General features: G+C 37.0%; 1 protein-coding gene across 2 annotated transcripts in view; it reads right to left on the minus strand.

Annotated features, from left to right (window-relative positions):
• Nucleotides 1-22,781, minus strand: part of LOC136334123 (uncharacterized) — a 155,156-nt gene that overhangs the window by 95,316 nt on the left and 37,059 nt on the right. For both annotated transcript variants that reach the window (XM_066273956.1, XM_066273957.1), the window contains one exon: nucleotides 11,095-11,196. In XM_066273956.1, the coding sequence (XP_066130053.1) occupies nucleotides 11,095-11,196 (102 nt within the window). The remainder of the gene's footprint in view (nucleotides 1-11,094; nucleotides 11,197-22,781) is intronic.

Raw genomic sequence — 22,781 nt, forward strand, 5'->3', positions numbered from 1 at the left:
AGTGAGGTCATATGATATTTTTCTTTTTCTGCCTGGCTTATTTCACTTAATATAATAGTTTCCAGGTCCATCCATGTTGTTGCAAAAAGTAAGATTTCCTTCTTTCTCATGCCCTATAGTATTCCTTTGTATATATGTACCACTGCTTTTTAATCCACTTGTCCACTGACAGACACTTGGGCTGTTTCCAGATCTTTGCTATTGTGAACAATGCTGCCATAAACATGGGGGTGCATTTCTTTTTTCGAATGAGTGATATGGTGTTCTTGGGATATACAGTGTGTCCATAAAGTCCTGGCACACTTTTGACTGGTCACAGGAAAGCAACAAAGGACAATAGAAATGTGAAATCTGCAGCAAATAAAAGGAAAACTCTCCCAGTTTCATACCTATTCAGTGCATTTCGATGTGGGCTCACGCACAGATTTTTTAGGGCTCCTTAGGTAGCTATCCCGTATAGCCTCTACAGACTTATCACTGACTGATGGCCTACAAGAACGGGGTTTCTCCACCAAACTGCTGGTTTCCTTCAACTGCTTATCCAACCGAGTACTGTTATTTCTATGTGGTGGCACTTTGTTATAAACGCGCCAATATTCATGTTGCACTTTGGTCACAGATTCAGATTTAGCGAGCCACAGAACATAGTGAACTTTCCTCTGTACTGTCCACATCTCACTGGCATGGCCGTGGGCTGCTCCGCTGTATACACGTTGTTACATCATCATCTGCACATGCGCACATGCTGCCACATCATCCTACAGAAACTGGGAGGGTTTTCCTTTTATTTGGTGAAGATTTCACATTTCTATCATCTTTTGTTGCTTTCCTGTGACCAGTCAAAAGTGCACCATGACTTTACTGTATTCCTAAAAGTGGGATGGCTGGGTCAAAAGACAGTTCGATTTTTAATTTTTTGAGTTATCTCCATACTGTTTTCCACAGTGGCTGCACCAGTCTGCATTCCCACCAGCAGTGCAGGAGGGTTCCCCTTTCTCCACACCCTCACCAGCACCTATCATGTGTTGTTGTGTTAATGAGCGCCATTCTAACTGGTGTGAGGTGATATCTCATTGTAGTTATAATTTGCATTTCTCTAATGATTACTGATGTTGAATATTTTTTCATCTCTCTATTGGTCATCTGTATGTCCTCTTTGAAGAAGTGTAAATTCATTTCTTTTGCCCATTTTTGATTGGATTTTTGTCTTCCTGGTGTTGAGTTTTACAAGTTCTTTATAAATTTTGGTTATTAACCCTTTATCAGACATCTTGTCAAATCTGTTCTCCCATTGTGTGGTTTGTCTTTTTTTTTTTTTTGTATTTTTCTGAAGCTGGAAACGGGGAGAGACAGTCAGACAGACTCCCGCATGCGCCCGACTGGGATCCACCCAGCACGCCCACCAGAGGCGATGCTCTGTCCACCAGGGGGCGATGCTCTGCCCCTCCGGGACGTCGCTCTGTTGTGACCAGAGCCACTCCAGCACCTGGGGCAGAGGCCAAGGAGCCATCCCCAGCGCCTGGGCCATCTTTGCTCCAATGGAGCCCTGGCTGCGGGAGGGGAAGAGAGAGACAGAGAGGAAGGAGAGGGGGAGGGGTGGAGAAGCAGATGGGCACTTCTCCTGTGTGCTCTGGCCGGGAATCAAACCCGGAACCTCTTCACGCCAGGCCGACGCTCTACCACTGAGCTAACCGGCCAGGGCCTGGTTTGTCTTTTATTCTGTTCATGTTGTCTTTAGCCATACAAAAGCCTTTTAGTTTGATATAGTCCCATTTGTTTATTCTGTCTTTTATTTCACTTGACCATGGAGATAAATCAGCAAATATATTGCTGCGAGAGATGTCGGTGAGCTTACTGCCTATGTTTTCTTCTAAGATACTTATGGTTTCATGACTTACATTTAAGTCTTTTATCCATTTTGAGTTTATTTTTGTGCATGGTGTAAATTGGTGGTCTAGTTTCATTTTTTTTGCAGGTAGTGGTCCAATTTTCCCAACACCATTTATTAAAGAGACTGTCTTTACTCCATTGTATGCTTTTACTTCCTTTGTCCATAAAGGTGTGGGTTTATTTCTGAGTTCTCTGTTCTGTTCCATTGATCTATATGCCTGTTCTTATGCCAGAACCAAGCTGTTTTGAGTACAATGGCCTTGTAGTATAACTTGATATCAGGAAGTGTGATGCCTCCCACTTTATTCTTCCTTTTCAAGATTGCTGAGGCTATTCATGTTCTTTTTGGTTCTATATAAATTTTTGGAATATGTGTTCAATATCTTTGAAGTATGTCATTGGTATTTTAATTGATATTGCATTGAATTTATAAATTGCTTTGGGTAATATAGACATTTTAATGATGTTTATTCTTCCTATCCATGAACACAGTATATGCTTCCACTTGTTTGTATCTTTCTTGATTTCTTTTATCAATGTTTTATAATTTCCCAGTACAAGTCTTTAATCTCCTGGTTAAATTTACTCCTAGGTACTTTATTTTTTTTGGTCGCAATAGTTAAGGGGATTGTTTTCTTAATTTCTCTTTCTGACGTTTCATTGTTCATCTATAAAAATACCTCTGATTTCTGTGTATTAATTTTATATCCTGCCACCTTGCTAAATTCATTTATCAGGTCCAGTAGTTTTTTGACTGAGATTTTAGGGTTTTCTATATATAATATCATATCATCTGCAAATAATGATAGTTTTACTTCTTCTTTTCCAATTTGGATGCCTTTTATTTCTTCTTCCTGTCTTATTGCTGTGGCTAGGACTTCCAGAACTATGTTAAATAAGAGTGGTGAGAGGGGGCATCCCTGCCTTGTTCCTGATCTTAAGGGGATTGCTTTTAATTTTTGCCTATTGAGTATGATGTTGGCTGTGGGTTTGTCATAGATGGCCTTAATCATGTTGAAGTATGTTCCCTGTATCCCACTTTGCTGAGAGTTTTGATCATAAATGAGTCCTGGATTTTATCAAATGCTTTTTCTGCATCTATTAAAATTATCATGTGGTTTTTCTCCTTCCTTTTATTTATGTGATGAATCATATTGATTGATTTGCAAATATTGTACCAGCCTTGCCTCCCCAGTATAAATCCCACTTGATCATGATGTATGATTTTTTTCAAGTATTGCTGGATCCGGCTTGTTAATATTTTGTTGAGGATTTTAGCATCTAAATTCATCAGGGATATTGCCCTATAATTTTCTCTGTTGTCTCTGCCTGGTTTTGGAATCAGAATTATACTCGCCTCATAAAAGGAGCTCGGAAGTCTTCTTTCCTTTTGAATTTTTTGAAATAGCTTGAGGATAGGAGTTAGTTCTTCTTTGAATATTTGGTAGAATTTACCTGTGAAACCATCTGGCCCAGGGCTTTTTTTTTTTTTGGAGTTTTTGATAACTGTTTTGATCTCATTTGTTGTAACCTGCCCGTTTAGGTTTTCTGATTCTTCCAGATTGATTTTTGGAAGATTATATGTTTCAAGGAATTTGTCCATTTCACTTAGGTTGTCTAATTTTTTGGCATAAAGTTCTTCATAGTGTTTCCTTATAATATTTTGTATTTCTGTTGTGTCAGTTGTAATTTCTCTACTCTCATTTCTAATTTTATTTATTTGAGTCCTCTCTCTTTTTTTCTTGGTGAGTCTGGTTATAGGTTCATTGATCGTGTTTAGCCTTTCAAAGAATCAGCTCTTGGTTTCATTGATCCTCTGTATTGTTTCTTTAGCATCTTAACATTTCTTGCAGCATTGGTTTGTTTGTAATGAATTCCTTGAGGGTTTTTTTGTTTGTTTGTTTGTTTGTTTTTGGTCTGGGAAGCTTTTTATTTCTCTTTTAATTTTAAGCGATAGCCTTGCTGGATAAAGAAGTCTTGGTTGTAGGCTCTTCTTCTGCATTACTTTGAATATTTCTTACCTTTCCCTTCTGGCCTCAAGTGTTTCTGTGAGAAGTCAGATGTCATCCGTATGAGGGCTCCTTTTTAGGTGATAGCGGGGTTTTTTTCTCTAGCAGTTTTTAATATTTTCTCTTTATTTCTAAGCTTTGGTATTTTAATTACGATGTGTCTTTTTGTAGATTTCTTTGGGTTTCTCTTTAATGGAATTTTCTGTGCTTCTTGAACTTGTGTGACTTTTTCCTGCATCAGTTTAGGGAAGTTTTCAGCTATGATTTTATTGAACAAGGTCTCTATCCCTTCTTCTTTCTCTTCTTCTTCAGGAACCCCAATGATGTGGATGTTGTTTCTCTTTATGTTGTCACAGAGCTCTCTTAGAGTTTCCTCAGATATTTTCAGCCTCTTTTCTTTTTGCTGCTCTGCCTTTGTGTTTTTGTTTTTCTTGTCTTCTAAATTGCTGATTTGATTTTCTGCTTCATCCAGCCTGCTTTTAATTGCTTCTAGTGTAGTTTTTATTTCTGATATTGTATTTGTCATTTCTGACTGGTTCTTCTTTATTATTTCAATGTCCTTTTTCATGCTTGTTATCTCTTTATTTATGTGCTCATTGTGTCCATCCATTGTTCTAAGATATTTCAGCATTCAAATAATCATTATTTTAAATTCTGTATTTGGTAGTTTGCTTAGTTCCATCTCACTCAGTTCATTTTCTGGAGGTTTCTCTTGTTGGTTCATTTGGATTGCACTTCTCTGTCTTTGCATTTTGTCTGTGTATATCCTCCTCATTTGGGTGTGTTGTTTGTAGAGCTGGCTAAGTCTAGGGTTGGTGTTGTCTGTTTCCAATTTTCAGTTGTGTTATTTCTAGGTCTTCTTGGGTTGGCATCAGCTGTTGTTTGTAATCTGCTATTGGATTTGGCTTTTCTAGTAGAGAAGTTTTGAAGTCTTCATTTTTTTTTGTTTTCTTCTCAGTTTTCTTAACTTGATAGGAACCTTGTTTACTGATCTCAGCAGGGGGCTTATTCAAAACTGTATCCAGGAATGCAGTGGGTGTGACCTCAGACTCTGAAGGTGTGATCTGCCAGCTTCTCTCTGGGGGTGGGGTGCTTTTTTGCTTCAGTAGGGGGAGGTGTATCTCAGATCTTAATGAAAACCTGAGTTACTGCCCCTCCTCCCCCCTTTCTGTTTTCAGCTGTGTCTTGTTGTGCTGAGTGGAGCTGGGGAGCTTTCTGGTGGTGGGTCATCCGGAACCACTTTAGGCTTGTGCTGTGTGGAGGGATCAACCCTTCCCCCCGCTATGGCCAGCTCCACACTGAATGTGTCAGCTTCTCAGGTCATCCCATGCATTCCTCTGCTCATCACCGTCTGTCTCTCTCTCCTCAATTTCTTTTTGGAAGCCAAGCCAGCCCTCTTAGTACTCCTCATTCCCAGGTCCCCAGGCAAGTGTCTGTGAGCGATATTTTCTGCTCTTCTCCTTGTAATTAGAACCCTTCTGTGCTCTCAGCCTCACCTTCCCTTTGCTCCTGGAAGCAAGGGATCCCCCTCCGCCTCTGCACTCCCTACCAGGCTTAGTATGGCTTATTTGCTTCTTGTTTTTTGAGACCTGTTCTTGTAATCCAAAGTTGGTTTTTCACACTGACTGTTCCTAAATTAATTTGTAATCTAGTTTGGTGGTGTGAGCTGGAAGTCTGTGCGTCTGCCTATTCCACTGCCATCTTGGTATTCAATCCAACAAAGGGTAATACTCATCCAAGAGTCAGGACAACAGGATTCTACTCCCAGTTCTGCCCATATATCTGTGGTTTTAATTCTGGGCTCTCAATTCTGTCCCATTGGTCTGTATGTTTGTTTTTCTGTCAATACCATGCTATTTTGATTATCATGGTTCTGTAGCATAATTTAAAGTCAGGTATTGTGATACCTCCAGCTTCATTCTTTTTTTTCAGGATTGCTTTGACTATTCAGGGTTTTTTGTTTCCCTTGAATATTTTGTTCCCCTGATATTTTGTTCTATTTCTTTAAAAATGTCATTGGGATTTTAATAGATTGCATTGCAATAAATTTCTATATTACTTTGTGTAATATTGTCATTTTAACTATGTTGATTCTTCTGTCCATGAACATGGAATACTTTTCCCTTTGTGTCTTTTTCAGTTCTGTCAATAATGCTTTGTAGTTTTCAGTATATAGGTCTTTCACACCCCCTTTTTTTTTATTCCCAGTTATATTGTTGTTGTTGTTGCAATTGTAAAAGCAATTGTATTTTTTTTTAGTTCATTCCCTGAAGTTTCATTGTTGGCATATATAGGAAAGCTGTAGACATTTTTATATTGATTTTTTTGTCCTGCAACTTTACTGTATTGGTTTATTGTTTCTAATAGATTTTCAGTGGATTTTTTGCAGTTTTCTATATACAGGATCATGTCTTCTGCAAAAAGTGATACCTTCACATCTTTCCTGATATTATAGGCCTTTTGTTTCTTTCTCTTGCATGATTTCTCTGGTTAAAACTTCAGAACTATGTTGAATAAGAATGGAGAAAGTGGGCAGCCTTTTCTTGTACCTAATTTTAGAGAAAAAGTCTTCAGTTCTTCACCATTTAGTATGATATATGGCTGATGGTTTGTCATAATGGCCTATATTATATTGAGGTATTTTCCTTCCATACTCATTTTATGGAGTATTTTAAACATAAGTGTATGTTTTATCTTAAACACCTTTTCTGCATCTATTGATAGGGTCATATGATTTTTGTCCTTTGTTTTGTTGATGTGGTGTATTATGTTGATCAATTTGCATATATTGAACCATGCTTGTGCTCCTGGAATAAATCCCACTCGATTGTGATTTACTCTTTTTAAGATGTATTCAACTTGCTAGCATTTTGTTTAGAATTTTTGTGTCTGTATGTGTTAGAGATATTATCTGTAATTTTCTTTTTTTTGTATTGTCCTTGCCAGGTTTTGGTATCAGCTTTATGTTGGCCTCATAAAATGTGTAAGGGAGTATTGCTTTTTCTATTTCTTTGAAAGATTTTGGGAAGAACAGGTACCAGATCTTCTTTGAATATTTAGTAGAATTCAGTGTAGCTATCTGATCCTGGACTTTTATTTTTAGGGTAATATTTGATTGTTGTTTCTATTTCCTCTTTGCTTATAGATCTATATAGGTTTTCCACTTCATGACTCAGGCTAGGGATATTGTGTAGTTTTAGAAACATCCATTTTTTCTATACTGTTGAATTTGGTGGCATATAATATTTGATAGTATTCTAGTATGATCCTTTGCATATTAATGATGTCTGGTAATTTTTCTCTTTTATTTCAGATTTTGTTTATATGACTCCATTCTCTTTTCACCTTAGTGAGTCTAGCCAAGGGTTTGTGAACTTTTTCAATCTTCTCAAGAGACTAACTGTGTTATATTAATTTTTTTCTATTTTTTTATTCCTTAATCCATTTGGTTCTTCTCTAGTTTTCAGTTTTCTTTCTTCTGCTGACCTTGGGTTGCCTTTGTTATTCTAGTTGCTTAAGATGTGATGTTTGGTTGTTTACTTGGGATTTCTCTTGTTTCTTGATATAAGCCTGTAATGATATAAACTTTCCTCTTATTATTGCTTTCATTGCATCCCAGAAACTTGATATATTGTATTGTCATTTTTGTCTGTATATATCTTTAGATCTCTGCTTTTATTTCTTCTTTGATCCAGTAATATTTTTTTAGAGGTATGTTGTTTAATTTCCACATCTTGTGGGTCTCTATATATTTTTTGCACTTGAATTCTAATTTCAAAACCTTATGGTCAGAAAATATACTTGATATAATTTCAGACTTCCTGAATTTGTTGATGTTAGTTTTGTGGACCATATGTTGAACCACAGTATTATGGACTAGAATATTCCATGCACACTGGAGAACAATGTATAATTCGATATTCTGGGATGAAATGTCAGATAAATGTCTATTATATCCATCTGATCCAGTGTGTCATTTAAGGTTGATATTTCTTTATTGATTTTCTGTTTGGATTATCTATCTAAACCATCAATGGTGTGTTGAGTTCTCCAAATATGATTGTGTTTTTGTTTGCTTCAATTTTTAGGTCAGTTAATAAATGTGTAATATATTTTGGTGCTCCCTCATTCAGTACATATATATTAAGAAGTGCTATGTCTTCTTGATACAATGTCCCCCTTTTCATTATGTAATGTCTATCTTTCTCTCTAGTTAACCTTGTTTTCTTGAAGTCAGCTTGTCAGATACAAGTATGGCTACCCCTGCTTTTCTTTGGATATTATTTGCTTGTAGAGCAGTTTTCCAACCTTTCACTTTGAATCTACTTTTGTCCTTGAAGTTTAGATGTCTCTTGAAGGCAGTATATGGTTGGGTTTTCCTTTTTGATCCAATTTGCTACTCTGTGCCGCTTTATTGGTGAGGTCAGTTCATTTACATTTAGGCTAACTATTGACAATTGAGAATTTCCTATAGCCATTTTATGTTTTGTTTTCTGGTAGCTTGTGTCTTGTTTGGGTCTTCTCTCTTCTGTTTCTGTCAGTTATTTTTATTTGGTGATATTCCATACTTCTTTTTCTTGTTTATCATTTTTTTAAACTTTGTATAACAGTAGTGGCTTATTTTGTGAGTGGTTGCCATTGGTTATTAAGGATAAAATGTTCATATGTACAAGAGTACTTTGTCTTATGAGTGCTTCTGTACTCCATCCTCCTTTGCTACTCCTTTCCCTTTTTATGTCATTGTGTTTCAGATTATTTTTGTTTTTATTGTTACCTTGTTGTAGCTTTTACTTGTAGTTTTGATTTGTTTTGTTCTTTGTGTCTGGTGGAATAACCCCATTCAGTATTTCCTGTAGTGAGGGTTTTCTGATGACAAATTCTGTCAGCTTCTATATGTCTGAAAAAGTTTTTATTTCTTCATATTTGAAGGATAACTTTGATGGATATAGTATTCTTGGCTGGTAATTTCTCTCTTTCTATACTTTGAGAATAGAGTCTACTCTATTCTAACTTGTAGGGTTTCTGCTGAGAAATGTGATAACCTAATGGGCCTTCCTTTATATATTATGTTCTTCTTTTCCCTAGTTGCCTTGAAGATTCTTTCTTTGTCATTGATTTTTTACAATTTTATTATGATATGCCTTGGAGAAGGTCTGTTTCAGTTGAAGTAACTTGGCATTCCGTTCACTACTTGTATGCGAGAACTTGTAACTTTTTTCACAGGCTTGGGAAGTTCTCATCAATTATTTTTTGAAAAGTCTCTCTATTCCTTTATTTCTCTCTTCTTCTTCTGTTATACCCATTATTCATATTTTTCTCTTTTCGGTGGAGATAGTTCTTTTAGAGCTCTATCATTTTTTTAAAATTTATGAGTCTCTCTCTTTTTCTCTCTGTAGCATCTCTAGTTGCCTATCTTTGATACCACTCATTCTTTTCTCAATCAGGCCTGTTCTATTAGCTAAACATCCTAACTCATTTTTCAATTCAGTATTGAGTTTTTTATTTCTGTTTTTAAAGTTTTAATCTTCTTTGTGAAGTACTCATTTTGTTCATTAATTTGTTTTTTTGAGCTTATTAAATTGCATACCAGTGTTTTCTCACATCTCACTATTTTCTGAAATTCAATTTCTAATTCTCTATCATTTAACTTCAAGTTTTCCATGTGATTGAGAGTGCTTCCTGGGGATTTTAAATTTTCTTTGTAAACTACATCTCTTTCTTGTGTAGCCATGATATTTATTTTATTTTTTCTTGATGGAATTTGAGAGTGGTATTGTTAAGAAATCTAACAAAAACTAGTAAAAAAATTAAAAATATTAAAAAATACAACAAAAATTAAAAATTTTTTAAAAAGTAAAAGATAAAAACCACAAAGAGCATTATCAAAAAAGAAATACAATACAAACAAAACACCCACAAGAAAATAAGAATAAAAAATATAAAAATTTAAAAAAAATGAAATTCAAAAGAAATAAAAGATTCCAGCTTTGAGAGTTTCTTTCTGTTTTCTTCCAGAAGTTGGCACTGTACAAGTTTTAGTTCTGTAGAAATTCTTTGGCTAAACTCCACTGAGATGTTGTTGTCACAATGATGTAGGAAGGGCTTCAGTGATGTTGGTGGTTAGGGCATGTTGTAAGGGATTTATGGCTTTAGCAATGGCAATCTCAGGCCTCAGTAGCTCCTCCCCATGTCTCAACAGACCAGGGGACCAGACACGGAGCTTCTCTGTTCTTCAAGGGAGAAAGTGGCTCTGGAGAGCTAGCTGTGGGGTAAGTCTCTGCCACTCTGTACCCATGAGGAGATGGAAGCTGGATCTTGGAGGCTGGGGACTGCACTTTGTTTTTCTCTGTCTCTGTGTTGAGTAGGGGCTGCAGGTAGACTGTGGGAACACTGGCCATGACTCCTGCTGCTGCTTTGGTTAAGTATCTCCCTCTCTGCTCCTCGATCTTATCATTCCTTTTGGCAGAAAGGAGACCCATAACTCTGGGTTTCTTTCCTTTCCAGAAATGACCATGATTGTGTCTAATCTTCTGCTCCCCTCTTCTCAATCCTTCCCATTTTTGGTGATTCCACACACGGATATTTTCAGGCACACCTGTGAGCCCAGCTGGGATTCTTTTGCTGCATTATAGCTGCTCAATTTCTTGAAATTTCAAAGGGAGAGATCAAGGGTATCTCTCACACCACCATTACTGTGACCTATCCCCAATGTTTTTAAAGCATCTATCTCAGATTATTCTCCTGTTATCAATCAAGGAGCATAGGATCCAACTTCTATTAGGCATCTACTAATCCTTAATTTGCTTGTTAGAAAATAAGGAGATTTGAGATGCTGTAGTAAAACATTTAGGAGGAATAGAACTCTTCCCAGAAACTATTAAGAACTAATAAATTGGCAACAGATCATTCTCATCTCCAGAAAACTTGAACCCCATCTCCATAAATGCAGGTAGGGTTGTTTTTTGGAAGGGAGACCAAGGCCCTATGTATACCAGAGGAGTATGTTCCATTAGGAAAGTACATCTTATAAAAAACATCTGATCAAAATGTGGGAACTTGCTCATCATCATGAGTTTTTGATAGACTGAGATTTAGAGATTATGTCTATTACACATGTGTGCTTTACAGAATTATGATACCAAAGGCTATTTAGTAGTCTGATTTGAATTAAAGCTGCTATTGTGAGACAACTTACTAGCATCCACTTCTGTTACCATGATTGGTTTGGAGAACTGAATTCGGAAGCCCCAGGGATAATCGCCAATTCCTTTGAAGAGCCTCACGGTTCGCTCCCGAACTATAGAGGAAGCAAAGAGGGTATTCTTTTGAGTTAATCTTTAGGTACTATAAATATAATTATAAAAATAGCTAGAGTTTATTGTTTATTGTATGCCAGGCCTAATAAAAATGTCCTAAGTACTTTATAAGTATTGTCCAATTTAATATTCTGATTAGCCTATTATTATTATTTATTTATTTGTCTGTTTGGAGAAGAAAAAACTGAGGTGCAGAGAGATTAAACAACTCACCTGAGTCACATAGTGAGTACAGGGCACTGTTGACTATTCTGAGGCAGTGTGACTCCCAAAAGGCAGCTGAGCCTTACAGGTCTGAATCACTCGGACCAATAAATAATGGGGCACAATTTCAAGGTTACACATAGAAATAAAAAGACAGAATTCTCAGCTATATATTTAGGTCTTATAGAAATCCAGAAAAACCTGAACAAACTGAACTTCTCAGAAAAAAAAAAAAAAAACAGAAATAGCTGCACCTTTCAGAAATTGTAACTGTAAAGTTGTGCTAGAGTGAAAGTGGAGAGTTTCAGAGAATACATGGTGTTTTACATGGTCCAATGATTTTAATTGATGTGGTTCAGCCATGTCTGATCTGCTTTTCCATGTATCTCCTCTTTCTTTCTCCTGCTGCCTATAGTCTTTTCTCTGTGTGTGTGTTTATATATGTATGTGTATGTATGTATGTGTGTGCCTGTGTGTATTTTTCCCCAATGATTTTGGCTTATTCATAACTTTGGCTCACCCATGGCCCTTTTGACATTACCTCAAGACATTTCAGCTTCTGTGCCCACTACCAAGGGCATTTCCTAGTTTAATTTTTGAAAGAGGAAATATCACAGGTCAAACTATCTCTGCTCATAATTCTCTGGGCTGTTCCTCTTCAGAGGTGAGGAAAGGGCATGATATTGAGGCAGAAAACATGTCTTTGCAAGACTGTTCCTTTTATGGAAGGACATTGTACATAAAGGGAGATGTGAACATCATAGGCATTTTGACTTTTACAGTATATTTCATCTTGTTTTTTATTTAGAAAAACAATTTATGCCTGAATTGTGCTAGATTACAAAACTAAAGTAAATTATTGGAAGGGTTTAGTTATATCAGAAGGATCCATTTTAAAATGCTGACAAAGTTATCCAAAGAAAAATTATAACAAAAGTTTTCAAAATACTGAGTAGTAGGTTGTATTTAAAGTCAAGTTCAAGAGAAAGAAATACTAATGTAATACTGAGAAAATTAATCTGTCCCAACAATTAGATTGGTCAAAATTTTCCTTCTATTTGTTAATGAATATCTTTAAATGATAAAGAAGAAGTCATAATAAAGTATAATAATGAATAAACATCCTGAGCCTCAGAAGTGAATTATTAGTAATAGCCCTATCATTAGATCTCTGGGAAAAATGAGGTAATTAATTATAAAATAAGAATGGTGATCTATTAATAAAGCTAGGGTAAATTAATACCTTAAAATGATAATTTAATAGAATACCCTTACATTAAAAATAGGAAGGTGCTGGACTTATGCACAGCTGTGTGGAGGCTGGGAACAGCTGGGAGATGAGTTCCCAGTTAGGAGCACAGTCCTTCATAAGATGGCTCTCATTTCAGACACCATCTACAAGGGACTTTAAACAATTCTCATATCTGACAAGCTAGCAACAAATTCAGGGGTTCTCATTACCCCTTTAGCCATTTGACCACACCAGCTCTTCTCTGGAGATTTCTAGTGTTCCCCAGAGGGAGAACAAGTCAGATTTAAGAAGTGCAGACCACCCAATGTCATGTGAATAGGACAACAGGCTCCTTCTGGTTCTTCCTTGGCTGGTGAAGATGGCAGCGGAGTAGGCAGATGCACAGACTCCCAGCTCACCCCACCAAACTGGATTAAAAATTAATTTAGGAATCATCAGCGTGAAAAACCAATGTGGGACTACAAGAACAGCTCTCAAAAACCAAGGAACAAAGAATAAGCCACAATGAACCTGGTAGGGAGTGCCGAGGAGCAGTGAGTCTCCCCTGCTTACAGGAACGGAGGGTGAGTAAGGCTGAGAGCCCAGAAGGGCTCTCACTCCAAGGAAAAGAGCAGAAAATATTGCTCACAGTCACTTGCCTGGGGACCTGGGAATGACATGTGTTGAAAGGGCTGGCTAGTCTTCCAAAAGGAAAGAGGAGAGAGAGAGACAGACAGTAAGGAGAAAAGAAATGCATGGATGACCTGAGAAGCTGACTCATTCAGTGCTGGAGGCGGCCATAGCTGGGAGAGGGGTTGATTCTTCCACATAATACAAGACTAAAGTAGTTTCAGGTGACCCATCTCCAGATATTTCTCCAGCTCCAATCAGTGCAACAAGACACAGTTGAAAACAAGAAGTGGGGAGGAGGGACAGTAACTCAGGTCTTCATATGGAGATCTGAGATACACCTCCCCATACTGAAGCTGAGAAAACACCCCAACCCCAGAGAGAGTAACTGGCACATCAGGCCTTCAGAGACTCAGGTTACACTGACCTCATTCATGAATACAGTTTCAAATAAGCCCCCTGCTGAGATCAGTAAACAAGACTACCACGTTTTAAGAAAACTGAGAAGAAAACAAACAAATCAAGACTTCAAAGTGGCTCTACTAGAAAAGCCAGATCCGACAGTGGATTACAAATAACAGCTGATGCCAACCCAAGAAGACCTAGAAATAACACAACTGAAAATTGGAGGCAGGCAACACCAAGCCTACACTCAACCAGCTCTACAAAAAATAAACCCAAATACATAGACATAATGAGAAGACAGGAAGTGGAATCCAAATGAAACCACAAGAGAAACCTCCAGGAAATGAACTGAGTGATATGGAAATAACCAAACTTCTGGATGCAGAGTTTAAAATAATGATTGTTAGGATGCTTATGATCATTATGAACACCTAAATAAAGAAATAGCAAGTATAAAAAAGGACATTGAAGTATTAAAAAAGAATCAGTCGGAGATGACAAATACAATACCAGAAATGAAGACCACAATGGAAAGAATTAAAAACAGGATGGATGAAGCTGAGGAATTGATCAGCAACTTAGAGGACAAGTTGAACAAAGGCATGGAAGCAGAGCAGAAAAAAGAAAAGAGACATAAAAAGTCTGAGGAAACTAAGAGAGTTCTGTGACAACACGAAGAGAAATAACATCCACATCGTAAGGGTTCCTGAAGAAGAAGAGAAAAAACAAGGTATAGAGACTTTGTTCAATCATATCATAGCTAAAAATTTCCCTAATTAATGCAGAAAAAACTCTCACAAGTTCAAGAAGCACAAAGAACTCCATTAAAGAGAAACCCAAAGAAATCTACACCAAGACACATCATAATTAAAATACCAAAGCTAAGTGATAAAGAGAAAATATTAAAAGCTGCTAGAGAAAAAAAGGCTATCACTTACAAAGGAGCCCCCATAAGGATGACATCCGATTTCTCAACAGAAACACTTGAGGCCAGAAGGGAATGGCAAGAAATATTCAAAGTAATGCAGAACAAGAACCTACAACCAAGACTACTTTATCTGGCAAGGCTATCATTTAAAATTGAAGAAGTAAAAAGCTTCCCAGGCAAAAAAACCCCCTCAAGGAATATATTACAACCAAACCAATGCTGCAGGAAATGTTAAGGGGCCTGTTATAAACAGATCAAAGTGGGAAAAGAATATAGCAAAAGAAAAATACAGCTTTAAAGAATAAAATGGCAATAAACAAATACATATCAATAATAACCTTAAATGTAAATGGATTAAATGCTCCAAACAAAAGACATAGAGTAGCTGTATGGTTATAAAAACAGTACCCGTACATATGCTGTCTACAAGAGACACACTTTAAAACAAAAGATGCACATAGATTGAAGTTAAAAGGATTAAAAAAATATTTCATGCAACAGGAAATGCAAAAAAAGCTGGGCTAGCATTACTTATATCAGACAAAATGGACTTTAAAACAAAGGCTATAGTAAGAGATAAAGAAGGCCACTACCTAATGATAAAAGGAGCAATCCAACAGGAAGATATAAACATTATAAATATCTATGCATCTAATATAGGAACACCTAAATATATAAAGCAGACTTTGATGAATATAAAGCGTGAGATTAACAGCAATACTATAATAGTAGGGAATTTTAATACCCCACTAACATCAGTAGATAGATCCTAAAGAAAGAAAATTAACAAAGAAACAGCAGATTTAAAGGACACATTATATCAACTGGATTTAATAGATATCTTCAGAACCTTTCACCATAAAGCAGCAGAATATATATTCTTTTCAAGTGCTCATGGTACATTCTCTAGGATAGACCACATGTTAGGGCACAAAAGCGGTCTGAACAAATTTAAGAAGATTGAAATCATATCAAGCATTTTCTTTGATCACAATGGCATGAAACTAGAAATCAACCACAACAGAAAATCTCAAAAATTCTCAAACACATGGAAACTAAATAGCAGGTTGTTAAATAACAAATGGATTAAGAATGAGATCAAAGGAGGATGACGTCAGAGTAATGGCTGAGTAGGAAGCGATACCGATAAATCTCCCCCAAAACTCAACAAGATCTTCAACCAGAAACAGAAAAACCTATACTTGGAGCTTCCAGATTCTTCGCAATACACCCAAAGGTATGATTGAGTGAAAAATTGGCTAAATATATAACCAAACCCCGAAGGAAATAGGGAGTAAGAAATGCTCCGCCTTCCTCACTAACCTAAACAGGGCGGCTTTCTCTGGTAACTGTGAATATAGAAACTGAGGCGGGCAAAGGGGGTGAATAGATCCAGGCCGCCGCAGCAAAAACGGCCGAACCAGGCTGTGGCTCAGAGATCCAAGCCGAGGAAAATCTGATCCTGTGGCAACCCGGGCAATACAAGCTAACACTCGCGCCAAACCCAAACAAAGAAAGACAAGCGGAGCGGCCATTTTACCCGGTCTCCTGGTCGGTGCGCAGTTAGTGGAAGAGAGATTTCTTCCTAAGCCGCGGAAGTGGGTGCCCGTGTTGCCCCACGGAGAGGCAGGGTCAGAGGCCTTTCTGTGGGCTGAGGGCAGAGTCTCTGGGCAGCCCCAGCGCCCTGGGAAAGCCACGCACGGGAGGGAGTGAGAACTACTTCCAACGGTGGAGATTTTCCGTGCTGGTGAGGGTTTTACTCAGAGGGAACCGCGGCCGGCCTCATATCCTGGTGTGCGCGCGCAGATAAGGAGTGAGCGATTCCTCCGAGTGCCTCGGCAGTGCGCGCCCGTGTTATCGCACAGAGGGGCAGAGTCAGGGGCCTTTGTGTGGGCCAAAGCGGAATCTCGGGCCGCCCCAGCGCTTTGCAAAAGCCGCACACGGGGACGGAGCGATACTCAATTCCAACGCTGCAACTTTTCCCTGCGGTTGGGGGTTTCACTCAGAGCGTGAGACTGCTGGCCGGATATCCTGGTTGCAGACAGTGAGTGAGAGTTTCCTCCAAGCGCCCCGGAAGTGGGCGCCCGCTTGTGTTACCGGACAGAGTGGCAGAGCCAGTGGTCTTTGAGTGGGCGGAAAGCTCTGACTTGCTAGCAGCTCTGACTGACTGAGCCTTACCCAGAGCCCTGTGCTGAGTGGAAATAGAGTGGGGAGTTGCCAGCAATTTGAGCCTCTTACTATCCAGGCAGAGGCAGCAGCAACCCCATACCTGGACTATCAGGCTACTAATTGAGGAAGGAAAGACTAGGAGAAAGGCTCCAGGAACACGGACTCTCTCACTGTCGGAGCCTATAAATGCTAATGAGCCTCAACTCCCAACGAGAATAAAGCATAATACATGACATTGCCATAGAGACTTATCAACTGCAAACCTCTACCTGAGCGTGCCAAAGGGGCAGAACCCGGGGTACAGAGTCACCGACCAGGAAGAGGGAGAGAAAAGAAAAAGCAAGAAGATAACCTCTCAAAATCAAGAATAATCTGCAGACTTTATAACCTATCCCATTTTATTATATTTGTTCGTTTGTTTCTCTTATCTTCATTCTTGAGACTTTTTTTTCCTCCTCCAATTTGGCCGATTAACTCTCTACCGGTCTTACTCTCTCCTCTCCTTGAACTACACTACCCATAAGTGTTACATCTCCCATTATCATTTCTCTTCTCTTCCTTTCTCTCTATGAGGGTTGCACTCCAAAACCCTTAACTCTTTCTCTCTCTCTCCTTTCTTTTTTCTTCTTTTAGTGGTTCCCTCTTTTTTTCTCTCTCTCTCTTTCTTTTCTCCCTCTATATTAGTTTCTTCCTTTCTCCTTTACATCTCCTCTCATTCAAACCTCAATAACAAACAAATTATCTTATCTGGGACTCAAACCTATGTTTGTGGCATTTTGGGGGGTTTTTACTTCACCTTTTTAACTCACTAGCAGTGCTCCCATCCCTGGCTCTCCATATTACCTAGTTCTTGTTCCACTAAATACAATAGTAAGTTTTTAATTTGTCCCCCCATTTTTCCATTTTCCTCTTATTCCTCTCATCATAACTCTTAGAAAACCAACACCTAAAAGCAAATCATTTTATTCTTGACCCAAATTTTTTCCTTATTTGCTTTTTGTGGGTCCATACGCTCTTTTTTTTTTTCTTTTTTCTTTTTTTTTTTTTTTCTTTTCCTTTTTTTTTTTTTTTTTTTTCTTTCTCTCTTTTTTGCCCCTTTATTACTTTTCCCCAATTCAGGCCCTCCATCACAGGCATTGTTTGTTATAACTCACAGTCCACCACAAGATTTTCTCAAGAAAGAGGGGAGAGGAGAGGAGAGGAAAAAAAGAGGGGGGGAATAATTTCCTTTTTTTAAAAATTTTTATTTTATTTTATTTTTCTTTATTTCATTATTAATTTTTTTTAAAAAAAACAACTCTTTTCGATTTGTTATTTTTTTATTTTTTTTTTAACTTTTTATTCTTTATTAAATCTCATTAATACTATCAACAAAACCACCCTCAGATGCCATTAAGGAAGAGAAAATCGAATATCATGGATACAAAAGAAAGAGAGGTAACACAGCTAGATGAGGAAATATCTATGGAGAAAAAATTTAATATATTGGAAACCTTGGAGCTAAATGACAGAGAATTCAAGATAGAAATCCTAAAAATCCTCCGAGATATACAAGAAAACACAGAAAGGCAATATAGGGAGCTCAGAAAACAACTCCATGAACACAAAGAATATATGTCCAAGGAAATTGAAACTATAAAAACAAATCAAACAGAGATGAAAAACTCAATTAACGAGCTGAAAAACGAAGTAACAAGCTTAGCTAATAGAACAGGTCAGATAGAAGAGAGGATTAGTGAAATAGAAGACAAGCAACTTGAGGCACAACAGAGAGAAGAAGAAAGAGACTCAAAAAAAAAAAAAATGAGATAGCCCTACAAGAATTATCTGACTCCATCAAAAAGAATAACATAAGAATAATAGGTATATCAGAGGGAGAAGAGAGAGAAAATGGAATGGAGAACATACTTAAACAAATAATTGATGAGAACTTCCCAAGCCTGTGGAAAGAACTAAAGCCTCAAGTTCAAGAAGCAAACAGAACTCCAAGTTTTCTTAACCCCAACAAACCTACTCCAAGGCATATCATAATGAAATTGACACAAACCAACAGCAAAGAAAAAATTCTCAAGGCAGCCAGGGAAAAGAAGAATACAACATATAAAGGAAGGCCCATTAGATTATCATCAGATTTCTCAGCAGAAACTCTACAAGCTAGAAGAGAGTGGACCCCAATATTTAAAGTCCTGAAAGAGAGAAACTTTCAGCCACGAATACTATACACATCAAAGCTATCCTTCAAATACGAAGGAGAAATAAAAACATTCACAGATACAGAAAAGATGAGGGAATTTATCATCAGAAAACCCCCACTCCAGGAATTACTAAAGGGGGTTCTCCAATCAGATACAAAGAACAAAAAAAAAAACAGAGCCACAAGTAAAAGCTCCAAGAAGAACACAATAAAACCAAATTTAAACTGTGACAACAAAAAGAAAGAGGGGGAGAAGACGGAGATTAACAGTAGCAAAGGACGATGGAGTGCAAAAGTACTCACAAAATAGTTCGCTACAATGAACAGGGTAGGGACCCTTTTCATTACTCAAAGGTAACCACCATTGAAAAAACCACCACAGAAGCACATGAGATAAAAAAGATAGCAACAGAGGAAAATGTATGGAATACAACCAAATAAAAACAAAAGATAGAAAAACGAAAGAGAAGGATCAAACAAGACACAAAACTAACAGAAAGCAAGATATAAAATGGCAATAGGGAACTCACAAGTATCAATAATTACACTAAATGTAAATGGATTAAACTCACCAATAAAAAGGCACAGAGTAGCAGAATGGATTAAAAAAGAAAATCCAACTGTATGCTGCCTACAGGAAACTCATCTAAGTAACAAGGATAAAAACAAATTCAAAGTGAAAGGCTGGAAAACAATACTCCAAGCAAATAACATCCAAAAAAAAGCAGGTGTAGCAATACTCATATCGGATAATGCTGACTACAAGACAGGAAAAGTACTTAGAGACAAAAATGGCCATTTCATAATGGCTAAGGGGACACTGAATCAAGAAGACATAACAATTCTTAATATATATGCACCAAACCAAGGAGCACCAAAATATATAAGACAGCTACTTATTGATCTTAAAACAAAAACTGACAAAAATACAATCATACTTGGAGACCTCAATACACCGCTGACGGTTCTAGATCGGTCATCCAAACAGAGAATCAACAAAGACATAGTGGCCTTAAACAAAACACTAGAGCACCTGGATATGATAGACATCTACAGGACATTTCATCCCAAAGTGACTGAGTATACATTTTTCTCCAGTGTACATGGATCATTCTCAAGAATTGACCATATGTTGGGCCACAAAAACAATATCAGCAAATTCAGAAAAATTGAAGTTGTACCAAGCATATTTTCTGATCATAAAGCCTTGAAACTAGAATTCAACTGCAAAAAAGAGGAAAAAAATCCCACAAAAATGTGGAAACTAAACAACATACTTTTAAAAAATGAATGGGTCAAAGAAGAAATAAGTGCAGAGATCAAAAGATATATACAGACTAATGAAAATGACAATACGACATATCAGAATCTATGGGATGCAGCAAAAGCAGTGATAAGAGGGAAGTTCATATCACTTCAGGCATATATGAACAAACAAGAGAGAGCCCAAGTGAACCACTTAACTTCCCACCTTAAGGAACTAGAAAAAGAAGAACAAAGACAACCCAAAACCAGCCGAAGAAAGGAGATAATAAAAATCAGAGCAGAAATAAATGAATTAGAGAACAGAAAAACTATAGAAAAAATTAATAGAACAAGGAGCTGGTTCTTTGAAAAGATCAACAAAATTGACAAACCCTTGGCAAGACTTACCAAGGAAAAAAGAGAAAGAACTCATATAAACAAAATCCAAAATGAAAGAGGAGAAATCACCACGGACACCGTAGCTATACAAAGAATTATTGTAGAATACTATGAAAAACTTTATGCCACTAAATTCAACAACCTAGAAGAAATGGATAAATTCCTAGAACAATACAACCTTCCTAGACTGAGTCAAGAAGAAGCAGAAAGCCTAAACAGACCTATCAGTAGAGAAGAAATAGAAAAAACCATTAAAAGCCTCCCCAAAAATAAAAGTCCAGGCCCTGACGGCTATACCAGCGAATTTTATCAAACATTCAAAGAAGACTTGGTTCCTATTCTACTCAAAGTCTTCCAAAAAATTGAAGAAGAAGCAATACTTCCAAACACATTTTATGAGGCCAACATAACCCTCATACCAAAACCAGGCAAGGATGGCACAAAAAAAGAAAACTACAGACCAATATCTCTAATGAATACAGATGCTAAAATACTAAACAAAATACTAGCAAATCGAATACAACAACATATTAAAAAAATAATACATCATGATCAAGTGGGATTCATCCCAGAATCTCAAGGATGGTTCAACATACGTAAAACGGTTAATGTAATACACCATATCAACAAAACAAAAAACAAAAACCACATGATCTTATCAATAGACGCAGAAAAGGCTTTCGATAAAATACAACACATTTTATGTTTAAGACTCTCAACAAAATGGGTATAGAAGGAAAATATCTCAACATGATAAAGGCCATATATGATAAACCATCAGCTAACATCATATTAAATGGCACTAAACTGAAGGCTTTCCCCCTTAAATCAGGAACAAGACAGGGTTGTCCACTCTGTCCACTCTTATTTAATGTGGTACTAGATGTTCTAGCCAGAGCAATCAGACAAGACAAAGAAATAAAAGGCATCCATATCGGAAAAGAAGAAGTAAAGGTATCACTTTTTGCAGATGATATGATCCTATACATCGAAAACCCCAAAGAATCCACAAAAAGACTACTAGAAACAATAAGCCAATACAGTAAGGTCGCAGGATACAAAATTAACATACAGAAGTCAATAGCCTTTCTATATGCCAACAATGAAACAACTGAGAAGGAACTCAAAAGAATAATCCCCTTCACGATTGCAACAAAAAAAATAAAATACTTAGGAATAAACATAACAAAGAATGTAAAGGACTTATATAATGAAAACTATAAACCATTGTTAAGGGAAATCGAAAAAGATATAATGAGATGGAAGAATATACCTTGTTCTTGGCTAGGAAGAATAAATATAATCAAGATGGCTATATTACCCAAAGCAATATACAAATTTAATGCAATTCCCATCAAAATTCCAATGACATTTTTTAAAGAAATAGAGCAAAAAATCATCAGATTTATATGGAACTATAAAAAACCCCGAATAGCCAAAGCAATCCTAAAGAAAAAGAATGAAGCTGGGGGCATAACAATACCTGACTTCAAACTCTATTATAGGGCCACGACAATCAAAACAGCATGGTATTGGCAGAAAAATAGACACTCAGACCAATGGAACAGAATAGAAAGTCCAGAAATAAAACCACATATATATAGTCAAATAATTTTTGATAAAGGGGCCAAGAACACACAATGGAGAAAAGAAAGCCTCTTCAATAAATGGTGCTGGGAAAACTGGAAAGCCACATGCAAAAGAATGAAACTGGACTACAGTCTTTCCCCCTGTACAAAAATTAACTCAAAATGGATCAAAGATCTAAACATAAGACCTGAAACAATTAAGTACATAGAAGAAGACATAGGTACTCAACTCATGGACCTGGGTTTTAAAGAGCATTTTATGAATTTGACTCCAATGGCAAGAGAAGTGAAGGCAAAAATTAATGAATGGGACTACATCAGACTAAGAAGTTTTTGCTCAGCAAGGGAAACTGATAACAAAATAAACAGAAAGCCAACTAAATGGGAAATGATATTTTCAAACAACAGCTCAGATAAGGGCCTAATATCCAAAATATACAAAGAACTCATAAAACTCAACAACAAACAAACAAACAATCCAATAAAAAAATGGGAAGAGGATATGAACAGACACTTCTCCCAGGAAGAAATACAAATGGCCAACAGATATATGAAAAGATGCTCATCTTCTT

This window comes from Saccopteryx bilineata, chromosome 4 (genome assembly GCF_036850765.1).
Source record: "Saccopteryx bilineata isolate mSacBil1 chromosome 4, mSacBil1_pri_phased_curated, whole genome shotgun sequence".
Taxonomy (NCBI): Eukaryota; Metazoa; Chordata; class Mammalia; order Chiroptera; family Emballonuridae; genus Saccopteryx; species Saccopteryx bilineata.